The sequence below is a fragment of the Arachis hypogaea genome, chromosome 4, assembly GCF_003086295.3.
Source record: "Arachis hypogaea cultivar Tifrunner chromosome 4, arahy.Tifrunner.gnm2.J5K5, whole genome shotgun sequence".
NCBI lineage: Eukaryota > Viridiplantae > Streptophyta > Magnoliopsida > Fabales > Fabaceae > Arachis > Arachis hypogaea.
The window spans coordinates 44102567-44120536 of record NC_092039.1 but is presented as its reverse complement, the minus strand read 5'-3'; the positions used below and the strand labels follow the sequence as shown (position 1 = coordinate 44120536).

At 36.1% G+C, this 17970-nt stretch overlaps 1 protein-coding gene across 3 annotated transcripts; it reads right to left on the bottom strand.

Annotated features, from left to right (window-relative positions):
* Nucleotides 1-506: 506 nt before the first annotated feature.
* On the bottom strand, nucleotides 507-7852 carry LOC112796730 (preprotein translocase subunit SCY2, chloroplastic). 3 transcript variants are annotated; one of them, XR_003199346.3, is made up of 14 exons: nucleotides 7366-7852; nucleotides 6776-7264; nucleotides 6346-6434; nucleotides 5904-5983; nucleotides 5691-5780; nucleotides 5203-5294; nucleotides 3681-3764; nucleotides 3024-3174; nucleotides 2581-2697; nucleotides 2271-2400; nucleotides 1685-1808; nucleotides 1481-1587; nucleotides 959-1125; nucleotides 507-721 (listed from the first exon to the last, which is right to left on the bottom strand). XR_003199346.3 is itself a non-coding variant. In XM_025839312.3 (13 exons), the coding sequence occupies exons 1-13, from the start codon at nucleotides 7472-7474 to the stop codon at nucleotides 1036-1038; spliced, it is 1752 nt and encodes a 583-aa protein (XP_025695097.1). In that variant the 5' UTR covers nucleotides 7475-7852; the 3' UTR covers nucleotides 660-1035. The 3 variants fall into 3 exon arrangements, 1 of the variants encoding a protein (XP_025695097.1); XR_011881080.1 differs by having other exon boundaries at nucleotides 507-706; XM_025839312.3 differs by having other exon boundaries at nucleotides 660-1125.
* Between the last annotated feature and the right edge of the window lie 10118 nt (nucleotides 7853-17970).

Here is a 17970-nt window from a genome sequence, read left to right as displayed (position 1 = left end):
AAAAAGATAAAATTTTTCTCAAAACTCGCTTGGAGACACCTAAAAAAATTCTTAATATGTATTATTAAAATAAATTTAGTAATATATATTATTATTTATTAAAATAAAAAATATTTTAAATGATTTATATAATTAAAAGATATTAAATATTAATTTATACGTTACTATTAATAAAATATCAAAATATTACAATTTATCTAAAAAATACTTTATATTTTATACATTTGTGTCCTCGTATCTTATACGATTTTAAAATTCGTGTCCGCACGTGCTCCGTCGTTTCATGTCCCGTATCTATATTAGTATCCGTGCATCATATCTTACTCCACCAAAATCCTCGTTTTTTGTTCTTTTTGATTTAGGATAGGCAACAAAATGAATTAATAACCCAACTCCCATTCTTTAGGTTTCGGTCTATTCCACTAAACTTTATGCCACAGTAATTAAGGAGTGCCAATAGACATGTATAATGTGCATTATAGGTACAATAATGCAAAAGACGGAAGTATTAGAAGGTATTTTCCTTTTTTGGAAAGGTATCTCTTTCATGTTTAGTTTAAGCATACAGAGATGCGAAATGCTACTTAGTCAAGCGAAAAGGCCTCACATGGCATTTCATCCAGTTGTAAGAGTAAATTACCTTCAAATGTAGTAAGACATGCCTCCCAATTAGTATTCTAAAATATATTGCTACTAGTATACTTCCCTGTACAAAGTTCAGCTGCAGCAGCAGCAACTATATTAGCAACGGTTTCGCAGCAAACAAACTTTTTCACACAGTATATTAAATAAATTAAAAAGAGAGAAAAAAAAAGGCGTTTGAATCAGCTACTGCCACTTATCAACTTTTAGTCGCAGCATTTAGCACCTTGTATGCTACTTGACCTCACGGTATGATCCACAAGCTATACTTGTATAACTCAGAAATACAAGCTTCCTGGAAATTCATACGACTTACCAACAGAGAGCGAAGGATTATCCTCGAGGTATTAAATAGAATGGTGCAGAAGTATGACAGCATGGCCTTTAGAGATGCTATACGCCATAACGTTTCAAAGCATTGCTTAAGCTTGGCATCACATTATATGCTTGATATGATCTTCTAAGTTCGATAAGGGAACCAACCTGAAGCAGCAAAAGGGACTAGTTAATCAAACTGTAGAATAGAACATACCGGTCACATCAACAAAGCACGTGTTTCAAATTGTTGAAACTTTCAATATTAGATTAGAAGTGTAATGGCGAATAAACGCTGTTATTTGTAGTAGAGGAAGAGTTCAAAGGATCCTAGTGACATGCATGGGAGATGACTCACCACGTAACAGTAAAGAAATAGTGCACCTAAATTTAAATTACCCAAAAAGAAATAACAATTCAAGCCAGATTAAGCAGGCACAAATTTGTTTCTTGGTTGTATACTGATGAGTTTGCATTCCAGGTACAATAAAAGTACAAGTAAATGCACCCTTCTTGTACTTACAATAATTAGAACTGAGGTAAAACCAATAGCAAATCCAGCATTGATGCGCCGTAAATGGTGATCAAGAATAGTAGATGTAGTGGCCAATACACTTAACAGCAGTCCCCCTGCAAAAGTTCCACAAGATAGGAGACCAAAATCTAACAATATTAAGAGTGGATTAAACTAACGAAAAATGTCAAGTCTTTCTAATCAATGACAGACCCCAAAATCGTGTGGATGCCTGAATCTTTATTAGGTATTCTATAGTAGCCTTTCCAGGCTTTATGTTTGGTATTCTTGCACCCATCTTATTTAAGTAATCAGCAATTTCCTTTGGCAGGTTAGCCTGTGACAAAGAACAATAAAATGTTATAAGACAGATGGAATCCATTCTAATAATCATAACATATTATGACACAGTTAAATGACACCTCAAACTAAGAGATCAACAAATTAAGACAACAACAACAACATGAATAACCAAAGTCTTACCACTAGACTGCTAATACACATTACTAAATTGCATTGAAAATGTCATAACTGGAATAAGTAGTAGACTAGTGGCACAAGACATTCCATAGTTTGAGACCTTCAACAGATAATTTGAAAAAACTCATTTTAGTAATCCAAGGAAATTGAAGAGCTGACTTTTCTCTAATGTTATAATTTCGGACTGGAATCTGCTTTATACACGGCATATCTATAAACTTTTCACTGTATTTTATTATTTTCATAAAACTTAAGTTTATATCAACAAGAAACTACTGAAAATGCAAACGGAAACTCATATCAGCAAAAAGAAACTTACAATATCAAATATATTGAATAGGAAGACAAAAAGAGCATATATTGAATAGTAAACCCATGGCTCAGCACCAACAGAATTTTCAGGGTTCAATATCTCCTTTACGTGCTCCCAGAAACGTGATTGAAGCAGACTATAAATAAAAGCTATATTAGAGAATGCAAATCACTAGAAAATAGTAAATCAATATGCAACATAGCATGCGCCACACACACATAAAAAAAGAAGAAGAGGGGGGGGGGGGGAGAAAGAAGATAGCAAAAGCAAGATTTAACCTGCAATGTTGTCAAGCTAAAAAAGAGCGTGCACAGACCTGGCTAGAATACTTGGAAATGCTAAGAGGTAAGAGGTAGTAAGAACAGGTTGCATTCCAGATGGATTAATATTGAAAGGAATATACGGTTCGACTTCAGTAATTGGTGATTGCTCCCTGTTCAACATAGTAAGAAATGAAAAGTCAATTATACATCAGTACACTCAAGTATCAGTTAATCCTTCAGAATGACATAAGTATATATGAAATTAATTCTACAAAATAAATTAGTCCAATACTCCAATATACTGTCAATACCTATGCCAATGAAGGTACAACAGAAGACAATAAAATAGTCATTTTCTCAACTAGAGGAATGGAACAACTTTCCCCATTAATAATCAACCATATAAAAATTGAGAAAAATTTTAAGTGATGAATATCAGAACTCCAAAATCATGATTATCTAGACTTTTCAGGTGCAGCAAAGTTTCAACCATTACCTTGCAGCAGAAGCAAGTTTGAAACCATAGTACTGAAGCTTTACTTTCCTGCAACTTTCAGTTACCACAACTGCCCACATAGTAACTATGGTGAAAATACCCAACACTGCAAGCAGATATTGGCACCAAGTCACACCACCCAGACCATTCACTGCAATATCAAGAGATATTACTCAAAAAGATAGTGTTTATTCCATGATATTTAATTAACTAGATATAAAAATTATATCACATCCGTAAAACATCAACACAAGGTACTACAGGCTAAACTGAATTCCAGTTTAAACAAATTCCACATTACAAGTTACAACTGATATCTTAAACTCTTTTGGTCCTCATTATCAGTTAGTGGTAAAACATTCATCCAAAATTATCTATTTATCATCCTTTTGGTCATTTTTCTTTTCTTTTTTGTTTATTCTTTAGAGATAGCCATGATGATACATTCTTCTAGGCACCTGATATATATAACTTTGAATCCAATGAGCTGTAGCTCAAATGGAACTTCCCCTAATCCCAGTGATAAGGGGATCGTTAGCTTTCAGTCAAGGTTTTATCCCCAATTTACCGGAGCTCCACAACAAAATTTAAGCTTGACAACTAGAAAAACACAAAGGAACAAAATATCAAAGCTTTGATTTGCATCTTGTCATGTACCGGAAAGCTGAGTGATCATTTTGTGTAGTGTCTCCACGTAACCCGTGAGTATTCCCACACATATGATGAGAGATGAACCTTGACCTGAAGAAAGCAGTCTCAGTCACAGCAAGAATCAATTGAATGATAAAGTAGAGATCTATTGAACATAACTAAAGGAATAACCAAAATCTGCACATCCTTTCATTAGTTTGGTAAAGAAACAAAATGGTGATCTGAAACAGAATGGCTAAATTAACATTGCTGAATTGATTACTATTTATGAACTTATATGCTGAACAACACAACTAATCAGCAATTCAAGAATTTCTACAATTTTATGTGTAACAAACTAGCAAGATGACTATGAAAAGGGATAAATAAGGTATTGTAAATAATAAAGTTTGTGACAGAATTATGTTAGGGACTTGGGTATTATGGGTGCTCAAAGTCCCACATCAAGTAGTATGGGATGCTTGTATTATGGGTGCTCAAAGTCCCACATCAAGTAGTATGGGATGCTTGATGTTGTATATAAGGAGAGTGGTTCTTCCCCCTTAACAACTAGCTTTTAAGGTGTGGTTTTCCACTTTCCTTAGATACTTAACAAATTACCAACAACAAAATAGTATTGTCCCACTAAGTAGGGATGACTACATGGATCAAACAATGCCTCGATCATATACTAGGAATCATGTATAGTCAAACCATTGGAACATTAACCTTTTTAATGATTGCAAAATCTAACTATTAGACTCCTTAAGATCTTTCTCTCCTTTTTGGGGTTTCTGCAGCACGGGCTTCTTCCACTCACAACCAAATGACAAGCAATATTCTACCATCTTTTCCACAGGAAATACCATCCACCCCTTCAATCTCTTAAATTTAAAGGCTTTGATAAAAACTGATTTTTAAACTACAATTTGAGGGGATGGCAAAAGTTGACTGAAAAAGGTAGGCTGCCATCAGTTTGTAACAATTTTCTCTTTTCAATCCAATTTAGTAAAACAAACTACTAGCATTTCACCTGGGGTGATTGGATACCGTGTAACATCTAACTAGCACTGAATTCAACCAAAAGAATGGCAATTATAGCATACAAGTATCTTTCAATTACACAAAAAAGTTACAATGGCTTATGATTGGAGGTCACAACCAGCATCCTGTACAAATTATATGTAGCCCTCTGGGGTGAGTAATCATTAACTATTATATACACAAATATTTATAAGAGAAAAGAAAGAAGGGGAAAGAAGGGGGGGATAAAACCTACCACAAAAATTGCAAACAGGAGAAAAACTACAAAAGTGCATGATTAACAAGTTGTTTGCTGTCATGTAGGGATTGAGATCTAAATGACTCAACTAATAAGAAAACTCGATTGAATAGCAAATAACTCATGTTAGTTTCTACAAGCACATAGTTGATGCAATTAATAAATTTTCCCGTCATTTGCTCCAGACTCTGGTCATCCTTTGAATTCTAGCTTAGACAACTCCAACCAAGGAATCTAAAGTAACAGCTTCAAGGTAAGAAAGAATACCAAATCCAGATTCTGATATAGTGTCACAGATCCATGTAATAGTCATTGCACCGCAAACCAACAAACAGGTTGTCACCAATACATGTTTGACGCTGCAATGATAAACATGTTTAAGAAAGAAATATATCTAATCCGTCCGGCATAATTTGAGTTTAGAAAAAATGTAGTTACACCATCGTTATGATTGTGTAAAATGGCAAACCAGTAAAGAGACTGAGATATTGTAAAGCATTCAATAATGAATAAAACTGAATTTTGAAACCAATCTAATAATGCAATATGGCCCATGGCAAGCACCACATATGTGCACTAATGATTAAAAATGTTTAGAGATACAGAGAGGAATCAAAATTCAAAATACTTGGAAAATAATCTAATTAGCCTTACTTATGATATCAACTTGAAAGGAAAACACTGATGATTGAATTCTTTGTACAATGATTGAAATTGAAATATAGCTTGGAAAATTATTCTTCTATACATATTACCATTGGCTGGCGGCATAGATTGAATATGGAAGCGAGTGGCAAGATATTATAAAAGCTTCCAAAATTGCAAAGCCAAATGACATCCACCATCTGAAATGTGTATAACATTTCGTATTTGAAAGTTAATAGATCATGAAGAATATTAAGAGAATAAGAAAAAATTGTGTAGCAAGAAATTATCTCACTGCTCAAGATGGATAAATAGGCACACACATATAACTCTTAATCTTCTCGTGTCCATCCAAACCTTCTTTGCGGAGCTTTACTAGAGAAGGAATAACATGACACAGTACCTGGACAGCATTATCTTGTATATAAATATGATTCATACGAGGCCAAAACTCAGAAATGAGGTGAAAAAAGTGTACTTGCTATAGCATATAAAAGAAAAATGCAGCATCTGATCAACTTCAATTCTATTTACAATCAAGTACTTCCAAGAAGTAGTAATAGTAATAACAGAAATAACTATCTTTTATAAGATACTAATCTATAAATCAAATATTTCTTCAATTAGAAACTATCGAGAGAAACTTCTTCAAAGGTCTACTTTGTGTGAAAAGATGAACATCACGAGTTTCATGCAGAATACTACCGTGATGGTGCAAAATAGCAAAATTCCAAACACTAAAAAGACACGAAAGGAGCACTATACCTGCATAATAATAGACGCAAATATCTGGGGACTAATTCCAAGCTGGAAAAGAGATAACTTGAGCTCGTAGGAGAAGTCGCCAAGTTCATCTGTCATAAGCTACATGAATAACCATTCACACGCCATAAACTAAGCGAAAAAGAAATAATCTAATCATGAAATCCGCCTAACAATAAACCGTAAAAAAGTAGTTTGGAAATGTTCCTTTTTAATCGGAAATGGACATGCTGTTGATTTCACCCAGATACTGTTTTCTTTACAATCCATTCATCCAATTAAGCTAGGTTGTTTTCAATACTTTTAAGATGGAATATCATCAAAATGCAAATAAGCACCTTAACTAGCCTCGATTTTGCAAATAGCCAGAAAGTAAACAGAACGAAACCAATCGTGTTTGTTTCTTATTATAACATTGAAGAATGCATCTTACCAACACTTCCAGAGGCAAAGCTAAGGAAGTCTTGCGGTATCAACCTTCTGTCAAATCCAGGAAGAGGAATGAAATAACCAATACGACTAACCACAATCAGCACGGCAGTCACGAACAATCTCCTCCTTATCTCGCTCTTGAAGAACGATTCCGCAGCATCGTTGATCACAGAACTGAACCGCACGAAGTTCAAAAACTTGTTTTTGAATGTTTTTCGTCTGAAAGGTGGGGTTCTACAATCGTCACCACCAGGAGCAGCAACAATTGCTTCCCCGTCGTTGCCGCTATGCATTGGAATAATTTCCTTATTCAAAAGCTCGTCGACATAACGGTGTTCGCCTCGAACCCCGTTGGAGACATTAACGGAAAGTTTTCGGTACGATTTCAAGCACCGCGAGCGGTTCAGCGAAGGAAAATGTGTTGTATTGAGGTGAAACCGAGGTCCATTGCAGCGTATACGAAAACATTGGATGCGGTGAGCTTGTCTTACTGTGCACATAGAAAAATCAAGCTGTATAAGAAGATACCATACAGAATTGCGCTTCACTTTAACCTTTCTAATTGCGTTTCTAGAGGAGAATTATACTAACCCGGAAGTTTGACGTTGGGTTTTGTAAAGAAGCTGTCTGGATGGAAGTGATTTTGGGATGAGAATCGCGTTGCTACCTCCATGGGTGGACTTATTTCCGAAAAATGCATGGGCAAGTTGGGAGAGTATTGAAAGAGAGATGGATGGATTACGAAACCCTCAACGAGTTGCCTTGATCCTCTGTTACGAGGACTAAAGTTACCCGATGTCTCAATGTGTTGTTACTGTGTCACGTCACCGGCAAACGGAGGCTCCTGGTGCTGCCTGCAGCAACTTGCGAGAAGAAGAGAAGAGGATGAGGATTAACGAGGCCGTGCGGCTGCATGCGATTCTGGTTCTGAGAAGATGTGAGGAGATGAGAGACGAGGGTCTGACTCTAACAAGAAATGAGATGAGGATATATAACATTCCTTCGTGAGACCCGGAAGCTAAACCCTAGCGTTTGTGGTGATGGTGAGGTATTGAGACGCAGAGGAAAATTAAGAAATTGAAATTATTTATTGGCTTAAAAGTTAATATTAAATTTTAATTTTTATCTCCAAAATTTTAGTATTTTTATAAATTAAAAATATAAGAAACTAAAATTTTTAAAAAAAATTAAAATTTTAATAATATTTTATATCTAAAATATCTTTTTAATTAATTAATTTTAATTTTATTTTTTATATAATTTAAATTAGAATTTTATTTTTATTTTAGTTTTTATCTTTCATTTTATACCAAACACAATATTAAAATTTATTTTGGTTTCTGTCCTTCAATTTCTATCTTTCAGTCTCTATCTCTCTTTCAAACACCATCTCACTACAAATTGATGTCGAAAAATTTTCCGTCCTTGCAAAATTTAACCAAAACCCTAATCTTATAATACTTACTCAATTTATTCTAAGAAACATTACCCTATCCCACCAAAACCGTAATTTTCACTTTCCAAATTTTAACCATCTTTCTTCCCCACATTTTGACTGACCAGCCACACTTTAAAAATCTCTTACTGGCAGCGCTGCAACTTTCACCTGCCACGGTGGTCATGCGTGCTCCTCCCTCTTTTACGGTAGGAATCAGAGTCGTCCCTCCTTGTCATTCATCCTTCTGACGTAACCGAAACCACAATCAGCAACCCACGATGGTCTTTATGATGCCATCCTTCGCTCTCTCCCCAGTCAGATGTCGTCGCCACAGAGGAGCTCCTAGGCGCCATTGCTGCACCACCAAGCATCCGCAATTGGCGTCACTCTCTGCCACACCAGACACGAGGTTGTCTGCCTGAGCTTCTTTGTGCCGCCGCTGGTTTCGGGTAAATGCCCCCTAATGCCGTCGTTTTCACCACCTGATCGCTGCTTCAAAAGGTTAGTTGTTGGCTAGTTAGTTATTTGATGAATAGCTGCTCATGCAATGGATTTGGTTGATTCAACTGGGTGTGCTGCTTTGGTACAAAGGTGTAAGTTTGAATTTTTGGACTAATGTGAAAGAAAACAAAATGTGGTTGTTGCTGATTTCCTGGTTTTTTACCGGTTTTCTTTATATATTTTTTAATTTTGGTTTCATTTGGCCAGGCATTTAGTTAGGCGATACGAATGTTCGAATGAGACGTTTTTTAAATTTGTTGACCTAGTGAATGCTTATTTAAAATAAGATGGATGGTTATATTACCACGTATACGGATGGTTGGGTTTCATTCAATAAATTAATGCTTGTTTCAATTGAGTGATAGATCTTTTGCTTGTATTAGTTTATGAATTTGTGGGTTACGATTGGTTTACTACGCATTTCACCCCTTAATTACGTCCAATTTTTTAAAATTGTGTGAAATGAACATGTAAAGACAATTTCTTGTCTTTTAAGTGGTTACATTTTTTTAGCCTAAAATATTATTTGAAACTAATTATAGTTAATCTAGAGAAAACCTATATCTAGATATTTTCTAAATTTGGATGGGTTTTTTTAATTTAAAAAAAAAGAATATGCTACTCCGCCAGACTTTTCATTAATTGGTAACTTAGCTTATAACTGTGGATGTTCAATTTTAATTTCTTATAAAATGGATAATTATTTTACCACGCATACAGATGGTTGGGTTTCATGCAATATATTAATGTTTGTTTCGGTTGAGTAATTAATCTTTTTCTTGTATTACTTTATGGATTTGTGAGTAACCGTTGGTTTATTGAGCACTTCACCACATGGTTACTTCCGGTTATGTGAAAATGTATGACATTAACTTGTAAAAGTAATTTCTTGTCTTGTAATCATTATTGATTGAAATTAATTATAGTTGATCTAGAGACAACCTATATCTGATGTTTCTAAATTTGGGTTCTGTTTTGTTAATTTAGAAAAAAAGAAAATATAAAACTCAGCCTGGCATTTCATGAATTGGTAACTTAGGTTATGACTGTGGATGTTCGATTGAGTTGTTATGTGTATTATTTGAAATAATGTCATTCCCCTAACTGATTTGAGTTGAGTGCATTGTTGGTTAAAACATTATTTAATAGTGCTAGTATTGACTTTGGCTGTTGATGCGTGAGAATTTTATAATCTTTTTCCCTCATTTTCTAGTTATTTTTTATTATATTTTATTAAATTTTATTATATTTTAGTGCAAAAATTATCTTTGGATGCTACTTTGAGTTGTTTTGGTGTTTTTATGATTTCAAGTGAAATTCGAGTGAATTTGGCAGAGTTTTGTACGAAAACAAAGGAAGAAAGTAGATGCTGTCAACCCTAACCTCCTAGCACTCCAACGAGCATAAATTGAGCTACAGAGGTCCCATTGATGCGATTTTAATGGTGCTGGAAAGCCAACTTTCAGAGCTTTCCAACGATATATGATAGTTTGTACTTTTTTTTTCTGGAATCACTGCCAAATCGGACGTTAAACGCCGAGCCTAGTGTTTAGCATCCAAGAAAGTAAAGATAGAATCAGCGCCAGAACTTTCCTCCCCAGGGTGCCAAACACCCAACCTAGCGTTTAGCGCCAGCAGGGGATGCGAGCCTGCCCCCCTTAGGATTTATTATTTTATTTTATTTTCAGAATAAAATTAGGTTAGTATTTAAGGAGATGCACCCTTTCTAGGGCATCATATCTTCTTCCTTTGGCACGTTTTTCAGAGCCTTGTTTTCTCTATAAGTCATGAGCAACTAAACCTGCTGGTTAAGGTTAGGAGCTTTGTTTATTTCTATGGATTAGAACTATTATTCTTCTATTTTAATTTATATCTGATTCAATTCTAAGGATTGTTTTCGTTCTTAATCTTATGAACTGGGTGGTACAAGAGTATGACCTTTTTCTACATGAGTTCTTGTGATTCTCGAGAGATTTATCTCACTTGAACTATAGCTTGAAAATAAATTCATCTTAAATTGCTAATTGCATGAACTAATTTGGATATGTGACATATAATTCTGTTAGTCTTGGTAATTACGGTTTTCATGGCGCTAAACTAGTTTTCTGAACTTCACCATCTAATCGGAATTAAGTGACCACGAGAGTGGCGGTTGATGAAAGTTAAAGGAGGCTAAATCACTAAGAAATTAGGGTTTAGACGTTTAAAATTTGCCATAAAATGAATCATTCATTGTTAGGATAGTTGGTAAGATATTTTAATCCGGAAAAAGTAAACATCTCCAAAACCTTAACTGTTTTCACCGTTAATCCATCTTGATTGTATTTGCTTCTAATGGATATTTCATTCGTTGACAGAAACTGGTATAGACATGTTGTTCACCATGCTATATGAATGGTTTGATCATCCACTTGGAAAAAAATAATGGCAATGTGAAGCTGGCTGAAATCGACGCTATCGGGTTCGAATTCATGAAGCGGATCCCATACTGGCCAGTGAGGCAGAGTATAATGGTTCAACTAGCAAAGGCATGCAACGTGGATACAAGCACACTGAAAGTGGATGTTGGCAACATCCGCATTAATCCCGAGTTGATCGGGAGGACTTTAGGCATACCCTCTGCTGGTGAGTTACCCTTGTTTATTAATTAGCCGTTGTTGTACATGTTTGTTTGGTTTTTTTTATATATCCTAACGGTTATGGTATATCCTTGGGTGTTTCAATAATTTAGGCGATGAATTTCCCAAACTCGAAGAGAAAAATGCTGCCCATATGGCAATCAAAGCACGATTCCAAAAAAAAAAACCACACAACTACGCGACTTCATCTACGAATGCCTCATGGAGACCAAGGCAGAACGGATGGATTTCAGACCACACTTCATCTTGGTAGTCCTAAAAATATTTTTATGCCCAACAAGTCAACAAATAATATCGTCGTGGCACATACCCCCGATTTTAGATGTCCCGGACCCCAGCAAATTCAATTGGCCATTGAAGGCATTCAAGTGGTTGGGAAAGGCGGTAGCAAAATACAAAACAATAAAGCATGAAACCTGTGGTGGCTGCATGTTCACCTTATTGGTATGTTAGATTGTTAAACTGCTACTATATCCAACTTACTGTTTATGTTGCACTCTTTAAGTTGTCAACTTCTTGCATCCAGGTGTTGTACTTTGAGCGATTAAAGCATGGTCTGCTAGATGGCTGTCAAGAACCGAAGCCATGGGTCGCCGCATGGACTGCTGCTGAACTTGAAAAGAAGGAAACCAATGTCCTTTCCCAGGTACTAACCCAGACGATTTCTTCTTTGTACTATAGTAAACTACTTTATCGATCGATGGGTGATTTTTATAACCCGACAGAATTTTCCCGTGTGGTATTTGGATGATTACTATCTAACTCATTTGATCTTTAACAATCATTGTTACATCAGAGACATGGCGGAAATGGGTGAAAAACCTAACGGTCGAGCAAATAAGACATGTTCACAAGCCAACTCCAAAGAAACAAACCCAAAGAGGGCGCGCAAGACTACAGCAACACCCAAGGTAATTCCCTATTGGAATTTGAGTAAACTATGGCAGGCAAGCTTTAGGTGGGTAGATTATTTGCTAGTTCGATGTAGCTATCTGTAATTGCAAAACTGGTTCGGTGTTCCTTTATCCATTGGATATTTTGTTTGGTTATTGGTGAATGAATCCCCACACTCCATATAACTGTACCAGCAAGTGCACTGGGTCGATCCCACGAGGATTGTGGTTTGAAGCAAGCTCTGGTTATCTTGCAGGTCTTAGTCAGGCGAATCAAGAGGTTATTAGTTTGAATTTGATTAAAACCATAAAAAGGAATAAAGAAAAAGGGTAATCAGAACTCAGAAGTTTTGTGTAAATTATGATACGAAGGTGGTTAAGGCTTGGAGTTGCTTTGTCCTTCTGAATTAACTCTAGTCTTACTATCTTCTTCAATTGTGAATGATTGTTTCAATGGCAATCTGTCTGTGATCAATACTTTTCTTGAGAGGTCGTCAATACTCCTCCAGATCTGAACCCCAGGGTTAGTGTGGATCCATTCTGATTGAGGGTGAAGCTCCTGCAATCCACTCTCCTTCATGATCCTACTCAAAACTCCACAGATAAGGTCGAATCTTCCAGATCAGAGAAGGCTGTGCCTTTGGGTTTAACCTCTACCACAGAGAGTCTAATCTCCCAGTAAATCGGCTAAACTGGTGTCTCGAGAAGTCCCCAACGAAGTCGTGGATTAGCCGTCTGAGAGATGTATAATCAAGCTGGTGGTTCAATGCTTTCCACTGAAGTATTCACACGAACCCAAGTAGACATGGGTGGTTGTCAGGCACGCGGTCCTAGTGTGATGAACGAAGCTGATTGTCACTAGTCATCCCATTCACCATGTTGAAGAACGAGCATACATCTTAGAATTAAATCAAACACGGATTGAAGAGAAATAGTAATACTTTTATTAATTCATAGAACTCAGCAGGGCTCCTCCCCTCAACCTAGGAGGTTTAGAAACTCATACTGATAGGAAAAACAATGGTAAAAATGAAATATGCTGGGAGAGATGTGTGAATAAAATGAATCTAATCCCTTAAATGTAACACCCTCACTACCAGAATGTCACGCTTCCGGCTGCGCCACTCTGATAGCAAGAAGTATTACGACTACTTTATATACTTAATATTAAAATAGGAGCCTTTAACTCAACACGGTATCATTGATTTCTTTGAAAACCAGAAATAAATACTTTATCTTAAAAAAACAAACAGGCATAGATTCAAATACAAGACTTTTTACATAAAAGCTTATAATGTAGTATATATATAAAACATACAACTCCTGTCCCTCTTACAAAATTGTAATAACAAAGACAAGAGAAGAAAATTATCTAATTAATAGAATATCATATAAACCAAAACGCAATATAACTCTTTATAATGCTCCTTCATCCGATTCCTGAAAACTGTTAAATAAAAAAAAACTGTTTTCAAGCTTAGTGATTATCATAGGCTTATGAATCTTTTAAAAAACAATAGCTAATCATTCAAAACCTTTTCAAAGAAACAATATTTAATCTTTCAGAAATCCAAAACCTTTCTTTTCTTATAAGAAAATCTTAATCAAAAACCAATCACGCAATCAATCAACATAATCATCAATTCAGCACCAAAGCTCATTCTCAAAAGTAGCACACCAGGACAAACACAGACAAAACAGACAAGGAAAGCACAGGTTAGGTAGCAGTTAAGAACAGTTTAACAGTTAGGCAAACCAAAACAAATTCAAACCCAAGGAAAACATACAAATGCATATGATGTATGCCTGTCCTATGGCTAATGAGCTCATCTATCGGTTATACAGCCAACCCGACAAGTTCGGTTTGCTAAACCATTGGACTGTCCCCCAACGCGCATCCCTATGAGTCTATGCATAGCTTTATCTCTCTCTCTCTCTCAGTAGGGGTACCATTCCCGGGAATTTATAAGTGCCCGGTCACCCTTACGTCGTAGGGTCAACAGAGTGTCAAGTCTCAACCTGGAGCAATTGGTGGCAAGCCACTGCGTCTACCCAGGAAAACTCGTGTCTCAGATAATTCAAATTCATAAGCCATATGAATAATTCATTCAACATTAATCGATATCTAAGTCATTCTCAATATCATCATTATTCGTCAATCCATATCTCATCTCCAAATTCATTTAAAAATCATATCTCAAAGTCAATTCTTATCATCCTTTTTTTCCATTCCGTTTATTAACAAGCCCATTCAAAACATAATTCTTTGTTTGATAAATAAATCAATCTTAAAACATATAATGTTTAAAAACAAATCTTTTTAAATAATTACTTCAAATGAAACTTCCAATTTTATAAAATTTCGTCAGCATCTCCTCTAAAACTCGGATTATGCCACCCTTTTCGGGTCCCAACCAAACCAAACCAAATGCCTGTTAATCATTTAAATCACTTCCAATTACCATTATCACAACAACAACACTCAACCCAAGGAAATTACAAAATCCAGAATTCAATCAACCAATCCTATAAATCGCAATTTAAACCAACATCAATTAACAGCATCAATCAATAATTAAGAATCTTCGGTCTTCTCAAATAGTTTCAAACCAAACCATTCCTTAAACCCTTTTCGAATCATTTCCAAAATAGCAAATCATTCTCAATAAACAAACTGCTTTCAAATATCAAGTCCTTTCCAAATTTGTTTTAAAATCAAATTCCGATATCAAGTCGGATTCATATCAAATCGAATTTCAATATTAAATCTTTTCTAAAATCAAATCGTTTCCAAAATTAAACTAAATGCCAATATTAAATCTCTTCCAATAACTCAAGAAAAATCATTTTAACAACATCAAACAACTAATCAGAATATTCAACTTTCTCAATCGATCAATCAATCAATCGAACTAATAATCTCATTCATCCAAAGCAACTCAATTCAATTCATAAGACTTACGAAATCACAAAAATGTACTTTTTGCATTAATATCAATTTATAACAACTCTGGAAAGTAAAACAAGTTTAAGAAAAGCGCCCCTACCTCGAATAATTAAAATTCATAAACCAAACGCATCAAGAAACCCTTTCTTTTCGACCAGCAATCAGCGGCAGCTGCAACCTCAGCTCCAAACCACTTACGCAAAAACCACAATAACTCTAATCACAACATAGATTAACCGAGACCCAATCTTATAGCAATTAACGCCGCAAAACCTCAGCGTAAGGTAACAAAATAATGACTAAACGGCTTTTCGAAACAAAAACGCTTACCGTAATCGAGAAAAAATATTTGAGTCAAGTAGCGGCAGGTCCGGTATTGGTGTACAACAGAAAACTTGCGGTAACCATAAACGTAGCACAATAGCCTCATCAACACGCTCACGGTAACAATGTACTTAACAAACAGGGAGATTTAGAAACAAGGTTAGAGCTTACCAAGACAGAGGATTCAGAGAAATGGTGGTTTCCGGCAACAGAGACGGCGGTGGAGTAGCCGCAGCTCTGGTGGCAATTTCCAAAGAGCATAATGGTGATTGAGCTATAACGGGGTGCTTACACCGAAAGTAGAGGGCAACCACCAGCCACGGTGCCAACTAGGAACGGCCCTGCGTGGTAGTGCCCAGTCCGACGATGGCTCGGTAGTGGCGAGGAGCGGTGACGACATGAACGGCGATGAAGGTGGCTGGCTCCAGCGATGGTGACAGGTCGCGGTGAGGATGACGATGGCGACGGCGGCTTCAAGATCGACGGCGACGCATGAGGACGGCGCTGCGACGACCACGGCAGGCTCGACGCGGGCTAGGCGGCAGCGGATCTTCGAGCCCTCCTTCTCGGTGCTGCTCTCTCTCTCCCTCTCTCTCCCTCTCTCTCAACGCCATACTCGGTCTCTTTCTTCCTCAGCTCGGTTCGGCGGCTCAGTGGCGGCGGTTGTGGCAGGACGCGTTAGCGGCGGTCCTCTCCCTCCCTTCCTTCTTCTCTGCTCAGCCCTCTCTTCTCTCTTCCCTGTCTTTTCTCTCCGTCTCATCATGTGGGGATTTGTGGTGAATGAATGGAAAAGAGAGACAAGATTAGGGAAAGGCGTTGATGTGAAGCAGTTAGGGGGGTAAGGAGTGTAATAGCGGCTAGCTTAGGGAGATTAGGGTTAGAGTTTCAATTTGAAGATTTTTTGGTAGTTTAGTAATTTTAATAAAATTAAGGGTAATAGAATAATTAAAAAAACCTATTTTAATTCAACACTAACATTTATTAAAAATACTATTCAATTATCAGTTTACAAACTATTTTCAAATAAATATTCTAATTTGATAATTAGAGATAATATAATTAATTTTATTTGTTTATAAAATTAAAGTATTAAATTCTATAATCTCTATTATTTAACTAAAGTGTATAAAATTCTTATTCTTTTGCAACTGTTAAGTTGTATAACTTAAATATAGAAAATTATTCAATAATTATAAAATTAGGTAAAATTTCTAATTTTATTGTCAAAACTTGATTTAATTACTTTTAATAAAATAATTTCTAAAAATAAAGTCTTTAATGAATAAATAAATTGAAATTTGCTCATAATAATATTTTTCGAAAATTATGGGTCTTACATTAAATAATAAACTAATGACTAGTAAGGGTAAAATAGTCTTTTTAGTCCTAAAATCCACTTTTGGGGCCCACTTGGTGAGTGTTTGGGCTGAGCTTTGATTAAATCCACATGCTAGGGGACTTCTAGGGCGTTAAACACGGGCTAGGAGGTCCTCTCTGGGTGTTTGGACGCTGATCTCTCCTCTTTGGGCGCTGGAGGCCTGGAAGGGGGCAGGAGGCTGGCGTTGGATGCCAGTTTTGGGCCTTCTAGTCCAAAGCAAAGTATGGACTATTATACATTGCCGGAAAGCTCTAGAAGTTGCCTTTCCATAGCTGTTAAGAATGCTCCATTTGGACTTCTGTAGCTCCAGCAAAGCTCTTCGGAGTGTAGATAGGTCAGATTCAGACAACATCTGCAGTGCTTTCTCTGTCTCTGAACCATACTTTTGCTCCAGCTCCTCAATTTCAGCCAGAAAATACCTAAAATTGCACAAAAACACAAAAACTAATAGTAGAATCCAAAAATGTGAATTTAACACTAAAACCTAAAAAAACTTAATAAAAACTTAACAAAAAATGCTAGAAACTATATGAAAATGATGCAAAAAAGTGTATAAAATATCCACTCATCACAACACCAAACTTAAATTGTTGCTTGTCCCCAAGCAACTAAAAACACAGTAGGATAAAAAGAAAAGTAAGATACAATTGATGGTGTTTTTGTGGAAAAACAAATTTCCAACACACAAATCCAACCGGCAAGTGTACCGGGTCGCATCAAGTAATAATAACTCACTTAGAGTGAGGTCGATCCCACAGGGATTGATGGATCAAGCAACTTTAGTGGGTGATTAGTTTAGTCAAGCTAACATTGATGAGTGAGAATTGTGGCAGCAGAATGTAAATAGCAGTGAACTTAAATTGCAGAATGTAAATAGGCAGGAAGCTTAAAGAACAAGCAATGTAAATTACAGAAACTTAAATGACAAGAAATGTAAATTGCTTGAATCTTAAATGGGTCAAGGATGTGGGATTGCAGAAATTAATCAAGAAAAAATAAATTGCAACAAGTAGAAGAGTAGAGGATTGATTCAATGGAACTAGATCTTAACAGAAAAGTAAAAATGCCTTGAAGAG